Here is a 14,899-nt window from a genome sequence, read left to right as displayed (position 1 = left end):
GAAGCTGGAACACTTTTTTCCTTTTTTTAACATGTGGAACATGAAAATCTGTGAATCTTGAATCCTTTCATACAAGCAGTGGACAACACCTTTGGATACATTGATATATGAAACAACTCTTATGTGTAGATGTGTTTGTATGTGCGTATATGTATATACGCACACACATACATATGTTGCTTTCTGAATTGGTTATTATCTTGCTATTTAAGACGAGTGACTATTCCAACTCTTATCCATGGGAAGAATCTTCCTGGCAAAAGCCAAAAGAGGTTTTTTGTTCCTTGCAGAAGTGTAATCATATGTGAATGAGAATTCTTAGGTAAAACATGATTACAGGACAGTTGACTGAAATCAAAAGTCTAAAAAGGTGACGATAATCCAATTTTTATGCAACTGAATCCATTGTGTACAAAGAGTATTTTTTAATAACTGGATATATCACTTTATTAAATCAAAAGTACTAATACAGTGGTTCTAAAGGTCTTCACTTGACTTGTGGCTTGGGTACAGTTGATTTTTATATATTGATTACCAAACCCGAAAGTCTTTTGGTGAAGGGCATAGCTTATATTTCCTGTTTACACATAGGTAGAATTCCACTTTTTTAATTATTGTTCTCTAGGGACCTCAAAGAACCACAGTACTAACTGTGGTAGAGGAGGATTATAGTGTCAGAGGAGGATTATAGCATGGCTAGTTTTTCCTGTTGCAGTGAAGTGCTATTTGGTACTTCATTGTTCCTTGCTATTAAAAAGACGTGTACATTCAAACCCTGACTTACTGCTGCCAAATCTGAAAAATTTCACGTCTTGGAATCTGCTCAAGGGAATGTAAGTGTATTTATGCTTACATATTTTAGTTTGATGTAATCCTTTTAGAAATTAGCACCTTTTACAGTAAAAAAGCTTTTCTCAGAGAGCACTTCCTAAAGACAGTCTGGATTTTTCTGACTTCCCCCCTTGATATTTGCTGAAATTGAACGTTCGGATGGGAACACATGTATGTTTTTGTCATGACTCTATGCTGCTTTGTGCCCAAATAATAAAGTTGTTACACTAGGCTTACAGATTCGGAGTGGCGCAATAGCATAACAGGAATGAGATTAAGACCCGGTTGCCAAGCTGGTTTTGGGAGCCAAGTAGAAGCTGTAGAATGAAACTGGAAATCACACACAAATCTTGAGTAAAGCGAATACTTACAGTTAGGTAATCTGCATGGAATATCTGTAGCAGCTTCAGGTAAATGAATTGTAGTAATTACAACTCAATGCCAGGAAAACCATACATCTCAGGGGTAAGTTCTATTCCAAAAACAACGCTAGCGGTAAAGTTACATTTAGGTATTGATTCTGCCTGTTCAGTTAGATTCAGTGATGAGTCAAATGAGAGGTGATTCCTTGGTTCCTGAGGTAAATCGCATAACTTTGAAGACACCAAGTGCTTGAGAATGATGAGTTGCATCACTTTAATAGTTGCCTGTTTTATTTTTCCTGTACAATGCAAATGTAACGACTGAAAACTTTCATGTTAAAACTTGTCTTTACCTGCCTAAGGCATTTAAAGTAACAGAAAAACAAAGGAACTGTTGGGGTGAGGGGAGGGTGGGAGAGAGCAGCCTTTTCATTGTGTACTCTTGAGTAATTTGGGATGAATAGAAGCATACAGAAACTGCATGCTGGTTGGACCTTTTTGTGAAGTTGTTAGGAAATTGATTTTTGTTAACTTCTGTATTAATCTTATCAATCCATACAATCTAGTGATAGGTACCCTGTTGAAATCTTACAGTTCTCTCAGAAATGTAGTAGGAAGACTGCTGCACACTATGTGCCACCACCGTAGCTACAACGTGAAGACCATACCAGTTTCACAGAACTTTCTGCAATACTAAGCAGAACAGTTGAGTGCCAAATGTAAAATCTGCAGCTCCTTGCTGCACCTTGAGTGATTCTACTCAATGTCCCTGTGCTTCTACTGTTATTTTAAAACTAGTTATGTATCTTAACGGGGTTCTCTGTATTGCACTGAGCTCAGGGCGTGTAGATTTAAAGACTTTGTTCTATAAACCTTCCAAACTAGGCAACTGTATATGCCATTGGCCCTTTATGGGTATGTGTGTCCTGATGGAGCTGAAAATACTAGTATACATAAGTCATGTGTTTCTTTCCTATATATTTAGTCTTACAGAGTATACTCAACAAATTGTCAAAATTTTAAAGTTGCCTGTGATTCCAACTTGCCTCTTCACAGATTCACAGATTCACAGATTTCTCTAGGTTGGAAGAGACCTCAAGATCATCGAGTCCAACCTCCGACCTAACACTAAGTACTCCACTAAACCATATCCCTAAGCTCTACATCTAAACGTCTTTTAAAGACCTCCAGGGATGGTGACTCAACCACCTCCCTGGGCAGCCCGTTCCAATGCTTAATAACCCTTTCGGTAAAGAAGTACTTCCTAACATCCAACCTAAAACTCCCCTGTCGCAACTTTAGCCCATTCCCCCTCGTCCTGTCACCAGGTACGTGGGAGAATAGCCCAACCCCCACCTCTCTACAGCTTCCTTTCAGGTAACTGTAGAGAGCGATGAGGTCGCCCCTGAGCCTCCTCTTCTCCAGGCTGAACAAGCCCAGCTCCCTCAGCCGCTCCTCGTAAGACTTGTTCTCCAGACCCCTCACAAGCTTGGTCGCCCTTCTCTGGACTCGCTCGAGCACGTCCATGTCCTTCCTGTAGCGAGGGGCCCAAAACTGAACACAGTACTCGAGGTGCGGCCTCACCAGAGCCGAGTACAGGGGCACAATCACTTCCCTCGACCTGCTGGCCACACTGCTTCTTATACAGGCCAGGATGCCATTGGCCTTCTTGGCCACCTGGGCACACTGCTGGCTCATATTCAGCCGACTATCCACCAATACTCCCAGGTCCTTCTCTTCCAGGCAGCTTTCCAACCACTCATCTCCCAGCCTGTAGCTCTGCTTGGGGTTGTTGCAGCCCAGGTGCAGGACCCGGCACTTGGCCTTGTTGAACTTCATGCAGTTGACCTCAGCCCATCGCTCCAGCCTATCCAGATCCTCCTGCAGAGCCTTCCTGCCCTCGAGCAGATCGACACACGCACTTAGCTTGGTGTCATCTGCAAACTTACTGAGGGTGCACTGGACGCCCTCATCCAGATCATCAATAAAGATATTAAAGAGGACCGGCCCCAGTACCGAGCCCTGGGGGACTCCACTAGTGACCGGCCTCCAACCAGATTTGACTCCATTCACCACAACTCTCTGGGCCCGGCCATCCAGCCAGTTTCTAACCCAGCGAAGCGTACGCCAGTCCAAGCCCCGAGCAGCCAGTTTCTTGAGGAGAATGTTGTGGGGAACGGTGTCAAAAGCCTTACTGAGGTCAAGGTAGACCACGTCCACAGCCTTTCCCTCATCCACCAAGCGCGTCACTTGGTCATAGAAGGAGATCAGGTTCGTCAAGCAGGACCTGCCTTTCATAAACCCATGCTGACTGGGCCTGATCGCCTGCTTGCCCTGCAAGTGCCGCGTGATGACCCTCAAGATAATCTGCTCCATGAGCTTCCCCGGCACTGAGGTCAAACTGACAGGCCTATAGTTCCCCGGGTCTGCCCTGCGGCCCTTCTTATAGATAGGCGTCACATTGGCTAGCCGCCAGTCAACCGGGACCTCCCCCGATAGCCAGGACTGCCGATAAATGATGGAAAGCGGCTCAGCCAGCTCCTCTGCCAGTTCTCTCAGTACCCTCGGGTGGATCCCATCCGGCCCCATCGACTTGCGCACATCCAAGCTCCGTAGCAGGTCGCCAACCATTTCCTCATGGATAGCGAAGGCCACATCCTGCTCCCCATCCCCTTCCACCAGCTCAGGGCACTGGGTGTCCGGAGAACAACCGGTATTGCCGCTAAAGACTGAGGCAAAGGCGGCATTAAGCACCTCAGCCTTTTCCTCATCCTTAGTAACTAGGTTTCCCCTCGCATCCAGTAAAGGATGGAGATTCTCCCTAGTCCTCCGTTTCGCGTTGATGTATTTGTAAAAGGATTTTTTGTTGTCTTTAACGGCAGTAGCCAGATTGAGCTCCAGATGAGCTTTGGCCTTTCTAATTTTCTCCCTGCACAGCCTCGCTACATCCTTGTAGTCCTCCTCAGTGGCCCGCCCTTTTTTCCAAAGATTATAAACCCTCTTTTTTCTGCTAAGCTCCAGCCGCAACTCTCTGTTGAGCCAGGCCGGTCTTCTTCCACGCCGGCTCATCTTTGGGCACGTGGGGACGGACCGCTCCTGTGCCATCACGATTTCCTTCTTGAGGAGCGCCCAGCCTTCCTGGACTCCTCTGCCCTTCAGAACCGCCTCCCAAGGGACTCGGCCAACCAGCGTCCTGAGCAGCTCAAAGTCAGCCCTCCGGAAGTCCAAGACAGCAGTTTTACTGGTCCCCTTCCTGGCCTCGCCAAGAATAGAGAACTCTACCATTTCGTGGTCACTCTGCCCCAGACAGCTTCCGACCACCACATCTCCCACCAGTCCTTCTCTGTTTGTGAACAGAAGGTCTAGCGGGGCACCACCCCTGGTAGGTTCACTGACCAGCTGCGTCAGGAAGCTATCTCCCACGCTCTCCAGAAACCTCCTAGACTGCTTTCTCTGTGCCGTGTTGTGTTTCCAGGATATGTCCGGGAAGTTGAAGTCCCCCACGAGGACAAGCGCCGACGATTTTGCAACTTCTGTCAGTTGCCTATAAAACTCCTCATCCGTCTCCTCATCCTGGTTCGGCGGTCTATAACAGACCCCGACCAGGATGCTAGCCTTGCCGGCCTTCCCGCGGATCCTAACCCACAGGGATTCAACCTTATCATTCCCAGCCTGGAGTTCCACAACATCAAAAGATTCTCTAACGTAGAGAGCCACGCCACCACCCCCTCTGTGCTGCCTGTCCCTCCTGAAGAGCCGATAGCCAGGCATTGCAGCACTCCAGTCGTGGGAGCAGTCCCACCACGTCTCCGTGATGGCAACCAAGTCGTAGCCTGCCTGCTGCACAATGGCTTCCAGCTCCTCCTGTTTGTTACCCATGCTGCGTGCATTAGTGTAGATGCACTTCAGCTGGGCCATCGCCTTCTTCCCCGGCCTAGCCATTGTTTCGCCCGGCACAGCTCCAACAAGCCTTGTTTGAGCCCCGTCCCCCTTCTTACCTAGTTTAAAGCTCTCTCTATGAGCCCCGCCAGCTCCTGGCCTAGGATCCGTTTTCCCCTTGGAGATAGAGACCCATCTGGGGCCATCAGGCCGGGTGCCGAGTAAAGCTCCCCATGGTGAAAAAACCCAAAATTTCTATGCTGGCACCAGCCTCTGAGCCACCTATTAACCACATGAGTTTTCCATGTCCTCTCCGTGCCTCTCCCTTCCCCCGTAGGGATGGACGAAAACACCACCTGCACTCCCGCTCCCTCCACCAATCGTCCCAGCCCCCTATAGTCCTGTTTGATGGCCCTGAGGCTTCTCTTTTCAACATCATCGCTGCCAGCCTGGACTATCAAAAGCGGGTAATAGTCAGAGGGGCGAACCAGGTTTGGAAGCTTCCTGGTAATGTCTCTGACCCTGGCCCCAGGGAGGCAGCAGACTTCCATATGTGTGGGGTCAGGCCGACAAATAGGGCCCTCCGTTCCCCTGAGGAGGGAGTCGCCCACAACAATCACCCTTCTTTCTTTCTTGGTGGAGGCAGTCCTGAGGCGTGGAGTCAACTTCCTCACCTCAGGCATCCTCCCGGGTAGGCTTCCTACCTCATCCTCACCCACGGGTCTCTCAAGCTCCAGGGCCTCAAACCTATTGTTCAAGGGCACCTGGGAAGGCGGCGCCGGAAGGGGAGGGCATCTCCTGCGAGGTCGAGCAGGGACCTGTCTCCATTCCTCCTCAACTCGCAGGTCCCCTCCCTCTGCCCGATGGCGACAGGGCAGGGGGTCCACCCCCCTTTGGGGCGTCTCACCCTGGTCCCTCTCCCTCCGGTCCTGCAGGGAGTCACTCCACCAGTCTATCTCCCGCTCGCACTCCCTGATATCCCTCAGCCTCTGCACCTCCTCCTTGAGCTCTGCCACCATGCGGACCAGGTCGTCCACCTGCTCGCACCTCACGCAAGCAGTCTCCCTGCCTCCCGCCGATGGCAGCAAGAGGCTCAGACACTCCCCGCATCCGGAGACCTGAACTGCCGCATGTTTGGACGGGCAGTCGGTCTGGGTGTGCACTGACTTCCTAGAGAAAGCACTGTGCCTGGTGGAGACCATTACAGCCCAGCTGATGGGAGAGTGCCGTTAGAGGAGTTGTCCCTATGGGCGGGTGTGAGCGCTCCGAACATGCGCATTCTATATTAGATATTTTTAAATGCACTTGTCCTATCAAGTACAAACGTGACACAATTTTTGAAAACACTGAAATAAAAACAAATACTGTTGAATTTTATTTGCTAACTGTACTATCTATGGGATTTGACAAATAAAGCAGTGCAGCATCCTTTGTATACAAAGTAGAGCCAAAGAAGTTTCATCTCTGATATTCAATTTCCCAGATTCTTTTCATGAAGTCTTGATGTTTTCTTATTTTATTTTTTCCTTAAAGGGGTCATTTTAAATTTTCATTATAATAACAGTGTCTTTCTACTTTCTGTCCAGGAGCTGATAGAAAATGTAGTAACTGTTGCAGAAAATACAGCTGATGAACTTGCTCGCAGCGATGGCAGAGAAGTCCAGTTGGAAGAGGACCCTGACTTGCAGCTGCCTTTTCTTTTACCAGAAGATGGCTATTCTTGTGATGTTGTCAGAAATGTTCCAAGTGGTTTACAAGAATTCTTGGATCCTCTGTGTCAGAGAGGTCAGTTGTTCTGTTTTACGATGAGTTTCTTTTTTGGTGTAGTGAGCACAGAATGCAAAATACATTTTATTTAATTGTAAATGACTTTCTCTTTATGTGTATTTTGATTTTTTTATAGTGTGTTGTCTAATTTTGCAACCCATAAAAGCTATGCAGTGTTCTTGAATTCTTATACGTTTTCCCCATCCCTTTCATTTACTTTCAAGGTTCTGAGAAAGCACTGCTTAGTTACTAGTGTCTACTGACATTTGGCTTTGCCTTTGCTCCAAAAGACTTTTGTTTTGTTTGTTTTTATTTTGGTGCTAGAACTGCAAAAAAAATATATAAATGTAAATTTTGTAATACTTCAGTAATGTCAACAGTCTTTTAAAGCTAATGAGAATTAAATAGGCATTTTTTTACACGTAAACTGCTTTCATATAACGTTAAAAAACACTTAAGCTTAAAATAATTCGTTAATGTTCATCTCACTGTAAGAATATATGGCTTGGGAATTTGCAGTCTAAACAAATCTCAAATGAGGAGCAGAGAGCTAGTATGGTTGGGTAAAACAAACTTGAGAAAGCAAAGTAGTGGGTCTGACTATCACAGCAATTACAGTGGATGAACAAGTTATGATGCTTATCTTGTGCTACTCAATTTTATTACATTTTTTTGTTACATAATTTCTTAAGTTTTCTGTTTTAAAACGGTTGTTCAAAACCTTCCACAGAAATATTGTGACAGGCAGAACAGAAGAGGAAGCTGTATACGAAGCAGAACTGCTGTGTCCAACAGAAGTTTTGCAATTGTCAGTTCCAGCTTAGTTTATAGAAATGCCATATTCTTGCATTTAAAAACAAACAAACCAAAAAAAAAAAAAACCAACAAAACAAAAAAAAACCCACAATTGCTAGGAAACTGAGTGTTTGGAAAGTGAGTTACAGAGGATATAGTCTTGAGACTGAAGAGGACTAGCAGAATAAAGTAATGAGGAAGTATAATTCATTTGCTTTAAAAATCTCTGTATAGTTATTGCATACAAGGCCTTTTTTGATGCGTATATGCAAATTTTTACTTTTAAGGTATCTCTTAAATTATGCTAAGTGACTGGTTTGCAGTAAATCAATGTAAACTGAATTGCTGAAAGATGATCTTTGTGAAGAGGAGAAGCTCATCTTTTTGGATGATGTGATTTGTAATCAGACTAATGTGGATTTTCACCCTCCTTGATTTAGGAGAGAACAATGGATAACTTTCAAAAATAAAATAATTAAATCACCTTGCTGAAGCACCTCATTTAAATTTCCGTCTCTGACACAGACGTTGTCAATGGACAAAGCACCAGCCTCTCAGTTGCTGTAGTTATTTATTTTTTATTCTGGAAATTGCTCAGTAAACAAAACCCTGTTTTTAGTGGCAGAATTGCACTGAATATTAAAGGCTAAGCGAAGCTTCACTTCTGCCAAGTTTAAGCTTAGACTGGCTAGCTAGACTCTGTGCAAAGCAGAAGCTTTCCATGCTGCTGTCTTTTTTTGAGTGATAGCTGCTCATGTTCTACAAGAGGGATTGATATTTCACATCTCCTGTTGGTAGAAGCTGTATTTTACAGCCCAGGAGCTTTTTATGAGCTCTTAATGTTTTCATATAAATGTTTCTCAGAAGCAGCAGCTGTAGAAGTATAAAATTTTGTAGGTTTCATAAAATTGTAGTGAAGCACCTAATTGCATATAAGATACAAGATTACACATACTTCGAAATATAAAAAAGATGAATACATCTGTTTGATTATTTCCTGGTGGCAGGCTATTTGATTTTAATTAATCTGTTGACAAAATACCAAGCCTATGTTAACATTACTTTCTCCTTCAGGTTTTTGTAGACTAATACCTCATCCACGGTCACCAGGCACATGGACAATATACTTTGAAGGTGCAGACTATGAAAGTCACCTGTCACATGAGAATGCTGAGCTAGTAAGTATTAATTCAGGGAATAACAGTGAAAATTGAATAGCGATTTCTTGGTAAGCTATTGTGTTGCGTGTGGTAAGTTTTAATTCTTGTCAGGAGGAACAGGCTTAATTAAATATGTAGTTTATGAGTGATTTGGTAAATTTAAGGAACTATTTGCAGATTTTTGTGAGTCAGGTGTGGTTTTTTTTAGGTTGTTGCATGATAGAATTCTCACAAGATTGTTTGTTGTGTTCCCCCACCACTTCGGTGTAAACAGCAAAGAAACTCCTTTTAAACACTGGCAAAAGTGTATATGGACATGTATCTGTAAATAACTGTTAATGTGAACGTAAACTGGAATTTACCTGTCTTCCTATGGCCCTCTAAGAGAAGTGCTTATTCCTCGGTATTCAGAGGGACTTGAAAGCTTCATTTACTCTGTTCAGAACCCAGCATTTGTTAGATGACATTATGTAGTATCCTGAAGAATGTGTTTGGGCCTCAGTCCCAGAACAGAAGAGAGCATCTCCTAAATCTATAGATGATTCATCAGTCCTGAACTGATTTGCTCTTCCTCTTCCCTTTGTTGCTCTAAAGAAATGCATTTTTTTAGAACTAGTGGAATCAAAAGTCATCTGAAATTATGTAGTAGGTACTTGCTGTTCCTCAAACTAAGAAAAAGTAGAGTTCTGGCCAGTGTGCCTTAAAAAGCTACACAAAGAAATGCAAGATGCTACTATTTAATTCCTCTACAGAAATGAATACCTTTTAAGATGGTCCAGATAACAGAATTTAGGCATTCTTCTCTGGTGCGTGTATGTTAATTGAATGTGCCATGCTTGAGAGCACAGTAAGTCTGTTTATGGTGGTGGCCTACACACCACCTCTTGGTGCAACATGTCCACATAATCTAAACATTGGGTAAACATCCCCGTTTATAGTTGTGAGGTAGTCAGGGGTATTGCCCAGGATAGGTCATCCTTCTCAGATCTTCACTGAAGGATTTCTTCTATTGTTAGACAAAAAGTAAAATCAGGTATAGACTAATGATGATGTTATGTTCCCAGTGGCTAACTTTTTCCAGTGTGTATGTTTTTTTTGACTTACTTTAATAAATTTTCTACTTAAATTAATGGAATAAATCCTGATTACAGTAGAAGCAGATTCTGTACTTCTGCAGACTTTGGCACAAGAGTGCTAGAATCTTACTAGTTTGAAATCTACTTGCTTTTGTAGTATTTGAACTTACTCAGTGTCAATATTTTTTAAATTAATTTCCTTTGCTTTATTTCTACTTTCTCATGGGTCTTGTGGAGCTTGCACTTGGCGGGTTTTAATATGAACACAAACTAGGTTGCACATGAATAAATTTATATGCTTCAGCTAAATAGGACTGGCAACTTTTTGAGAGCAGGGAACTGGCAATATTGCAAAGATGCAAATAAATTACTGAAAACGTTTGGGGGGGTTGAGTTTTATTTGCCTTACGGAGTTTTCAGAAGTGAAAATTCTCTGAACATTCTTTCAAGGCTTCAAATCTTTGCCTTTAAAACTAATTAGCCCTTTAATATCTTTTCAAAATTATCTTCTAGATAAAGTGTTACAAACTGAGCTCCATGTAGAGTACCGTCATCTTTTTAACAGTGGCCTACTGAGTCGGTACTTCGGCTTTCATTAAAAGAAAACATTTTATAATGTTTTATAGATGTTACATTTGTACACATTAACATTTCAAATTGTGAATCACTAATCATCTCTTTACTGAATTGGAGGAGAACAGTGGGTAGATTTCATAACTTTGTTAGTGTTCAGAACACAGATGCAATACTTGATAACGTGAATTCATATTAATCAAGTGTTAAGGGATTCCAGCTTGAAAATGGAGTTTCAGGCATGGTATCTGAGATGAGATTTAGAGATGTGCTGCTGCTTTAACAGCTTAGTTTTTATTGTAGATTAGCTGTTTTGCACAATAATTTTCATAGCCTGGTAGTGCATGTGAACTCCTGTCATCTTTCATTTTCTTTCTTTGCCTTGTTTGATAGGCTCAGCCTTTGAGGAAAGAACCCGAAATTATAACTGTAACATTGAAAAAACAAAACGGAATGGGCCTCAGCATTGTAGCTGCCAAGGTATGGAAGTCACTTTGTGTAAGTGTTATGGAGGAAAAAAAAAATAATGTTTTGTTTGTGTGGTTTTTTTTTCGGGGGGGGGGGGGGGGGGTGTTGATCCACCTTTCGTGGAAAACGTTGTTTCCTTTGAGTTTGTCGTGCATGTCATATTGATGATACTCTTATACCAGCTGGGAAATGTTTATGTAAAATACACAGACATAATGCAAGAAAAAACATATGGATGTAGTAGTTATGACATTTAAGTCTAAAGCTCTACTGCAGGTTTATTTGGCATTTTTCTAAGCCAAAAATTGGCAATGTTATTAAATGGAATTAATAAACTAGTTTATTTAGCACTTTTGCTGAAAACAGCAGAAGTATCTGGCTAAGAAAAGCAGTAAATAGAATAAAGTATGTGCAGTAATTTTTGTACTAGATGAATGGATAAAAATATCTAAAATAAAGTTTGTCTCTACTTTGCTATGAAGGCAAGGCCTTATCTTTTGCACAGTATATAGCTGCATGCATGACATCAGTTTTGCTTCTTTATAGTAGAGAGCTACAGCATATTATGTAGTTTGGTGAGGCAGGGATAACAACTCTTGCCCTGACTTACTGGAATCTTGGGTGTATGGTACTCCTGTTGGTGGTAATAAATAGAATGCACATACATCTCCAGCCACCAGGTGGAGGACTCCACTAATTGACTGACTTTTCCTTATCAGGTTGGTTGCACAGGAGGCATAATCTTTCTATTTTAAATTTGCTATGAATTATGTAACTGTGGTATCCAAAAGTCCTTTTTGTTATTGTGTAGTGTACATAGAGGTACAGGTAGAGCAAGTTTTTCTTTACATGCCTTCACTAGTACATGAAACTTTTCAGAACAATCTATTCTTCCTTGCCACTTAGTACCTGGGCTGAAGACTTAGTTGTTTTACATCTTTTAAGTTATTTCATGTAGTTACTTACTTCTAAACAGCACTACATTTTTTCCTGCAACTTTACTCATTTCATAGTCAGTTCTTGAAATGATAATCTTGTGTGATACTGGCTTTTAAAGGCTTATTTCTGACATTCTGTAAAGGAATACCAGATGTCAGGTATATTCTGCTAACAATTAGTTATTACTGAGAAAACTACTCGGGACCTGGCAAATATAACTCAATATTCTGCTCCTGCTTTTATCGAGCAGGTTAATAATTTGAGAAGCAAATAGTAGATCTTACGATATGCCAGGCTAAATATGTGTCAGACTTCAGACTGCCTTCTGACAGCATTTCTGTTGAATGTTTCAAAACATGCAGTGGATTTTTTTTTTCGTTTTAAACTGTGGTATCTAGCTTCTAATGTAGAGAAAAGCAGGTTATCGGTGTTGGGGGGGAATTCCCACTTTCACTGGAGCTGTCTGGCTTCTCCCATACATTGCTTTAACTGACACTCAGAACTTCCATTATCACTACATAACAATGCTATTGGTCAGTGTGTAAACTTGATTTGAAATTTAGTGGGTTTTTTTATTGTTGTTTTGATAAATTATTTAACACATTTCATGATACCTCTGTCATGATCAGTGATGGAAGCAGCACTCTTCATTTTATGTGCAGTTGCAGAAACATTCAGTGGGCCAGGCAGTGACTGCAGGTCATCTTGGTGCTGCATGCCTGCCACGTATTGGAATTCTGTTTTTAAAAAGGTCATGTCTTGAATCTTGATCGTAAATAAGCAAGAGACAGATCTTTACTTTTAGTATATGTAGAATAGAAACTTTCGCTTAATTTAAGTCAGCAAGATGTTGGATAGACATAATTGTCTTTCATTGTGTTGAAATAAGTTGCACTGGTAATTAAATAGGATTATTTTCAAGCAATTAATTCAAGGGGTGTACGCTACTTACTGTAAGCAAGTAATAGCACATTTTTCCTGTAAAAGGCTTCCTAAAAACAGTAGGCTAAGGAAGAATACAAAGGCATTATTTTTTTTCAAGCTGAGCAGGGCAAAATATATTAGAGAATTGAGTGAGCGTGGCTGAGAAGCTAGTAATAATGAGAGGATTTTTTCCTTTCTATCATTATCCTGTTGATGTTTGCTAATAATTATTCCAACGCATCTCAAGTCATGTGTCTCTTGCCAGCATAAAAATTAAAATTTTCACTTTCTCCTTTGCTGAGGAAAGAAATTTAATAGACTGTTTAAAATTTTCTAAACTTTTAAAATATGACAGTATCTGAAATGAGAGGGAGAGGCAAGCATGAGAATAGATTCAGGTTTTTCCAGCATTAAAAGGTTGGCTGTCACGTGTTCCTATGAAGGTACCTTATAGCTGAAGAAATTAAAGCTCATATTTGGTTTCAGAAATATGCAGTTACTGATGCCATGCATGGGATCCGAGTTAGATTGCAAACCCGGTTATCTTTGTTTAACTTCTGTTTTCCCTTGTGCTTCAAAAGTGCTGTACTAAAAGAAAATGCAGGGGCTGGTCAATAGGTGGCACTGTCCTAAACAGTGAAATACAACTCTGAAACTATTCAGCGTGGCTAGGAAAACAGTTGTTTTTTTCCTGGGATGTGACAAAATAGTTGCTGTCAGTAGCACGCTGTGAGAACGCTTTGCATGTTCACTGCAGACCTGCTTGTCATGTTAAGTCTGTGTGGGCTCTTGATACTTGTATCTGGCTTTGTATAAAGACGGTTAAAATGGAATTCAGAGAATCTGCATTTCTTACCTATCTCTAGATGACTATAAAGAAAAATAACTTCTACTTTCTACTATAATTTTGACTGTTTCCCTTTTGTAGTAATCTGCTCATCCTCGAGGAAACATCTAACTAATTCATGCTTTGATAATTCTTTGAATTTTTATTAGTTTGCAGAACTTAGTAGGTAACTAAAGTCTGTGCCAATTAGGAGTTTTTAATGGGTAAGGTGCATACTATACCTTCCATACCCCTTCCATGCTAAATGTTCTTAATTACCAAGTGATGGTCACTCCTGTCCTGCAGCAATCTAAAAAGATTGTGTTGAAGCTAAGGTCATACAAGCAGAGAAGTGACACAACTTGCATTGAAATACTGTATACCTGCTTATTCTTAGCATAGATGGTTTCATTTTGTGATACTGGTGGATTGATTGCAAACACAGTGACATTAATGTAAAAGCAAACCAAGAACAAAGGAGGTGAGTCAAGGAATATATGACAGAGTTATGTCACTGACAGACCCCCTGCTTGATCCTCTTTCCACCTAATGACAGGCAGAATGTTTGTGTGTTACTTCTACTTCACAGCTGCTCATATTTTATTTAATTAGAAGTTTTATAGGCCTGCCAGGAATGTCAGGGAGAGCACAATTGTTACACATCAGCTTGTTCACCTGAGCTCGCTCTAAGGGTGTTCTCTGAGGCAGGACAGCCCCGGAGCATAGTTGAGCAACCATACAGCAAGCATATATGCTGTATGCATGCATGCCAGATAAAACACGTCTCATTATGCAATAACTGTTAGGTGCCAGAGCACTGTAAACAGTTTTGTGTGTGGTTGTTTTGTTCTAAGTCGGGAAAATACCTAGCAGCATTTCTTAAACTGAATGCTTTATATGTAGATTTTTTTGTTCGGTTCTAAAGTTATAACTTCACATGTTAAATGACCTGAAACAGTGACTTCTTGTTCTACCTTTTCATAGGTGTTGCGTGTTTTCTTATAGTAATACTCGGGTAGCTTTATTAGCAGTAGCTTTTGTAATGGGTATATGGAAATTGAGGTGGTAGGAGTGGTCGGGCATCAGGAACAGTATTGCTTTTTGAGGTTGTGTGCAGAATTTGGTTGCTCTAACCCCGAAAGATGTTTTGATGTTAAAAGCTGCCTGACTTCCAACCACATTGCGGTTAAGTTTTTATGAAATCCAGATGATTTGGAAGCAGAGTGTGCATGCAGTTTACTTTAAAAATATATCGCTTTTTGGGGGCTTTTGCATGTGACTTCGTAGCCATCTGTGGGC

The 14,899-nt window shown here is 41.8% G+C and overlaps 1 protein-coding gene across 27 annotated transcripts in view; it reads left to right on the top strand.

Annotated features, from left to right (window-relative positions):
• AFDN (afadin, adherens junction formation factor) overlaps nt 1-14,899 on the top strand; it is a 134,377-nt gene that overhangs the window by 80,992 nt on the left and 38,486 nt on the right. For all 27 annotated transcript variants that reach the window (XR_013948098.1, XM_080583987.1, XM_080583986.1 and 24 more), the window contains 3 exons: nt 6,659-6,857; nt 8,709-8,812; nt 10,837-10,923. Coding sequence is in view for 26 of the 27 variants with exons in the window: in XM_080583987.1 (XP_080440113.1) it covers nt 6,659-6,857; nt 8,709-8,812; nt 10,837-10,923 (390 nt within the window). In the remaining variant the exon portion in view is untranslated. The remainder of the gene's footprint in view (nt 1-6,658; nt 6,858-8,708; nt 8,813-10,836; nt 10,924-14,899) is intronic.

This window comes from Anser brachyrhynchus, assembly GCF_964034855.1.
Source record: "Anser brachyrhynchus genome assembly, chromosome: 3".
Classification (NCBI taxonomy): Eukaryota; Metazoa; Chordata; class Aves; order Anseriformes; family Anatidae; genus Anser; species Anser brachyrhynchus.
This window is presented reverse-complemented; position numbering and strand designations above follow the sequence as displayed.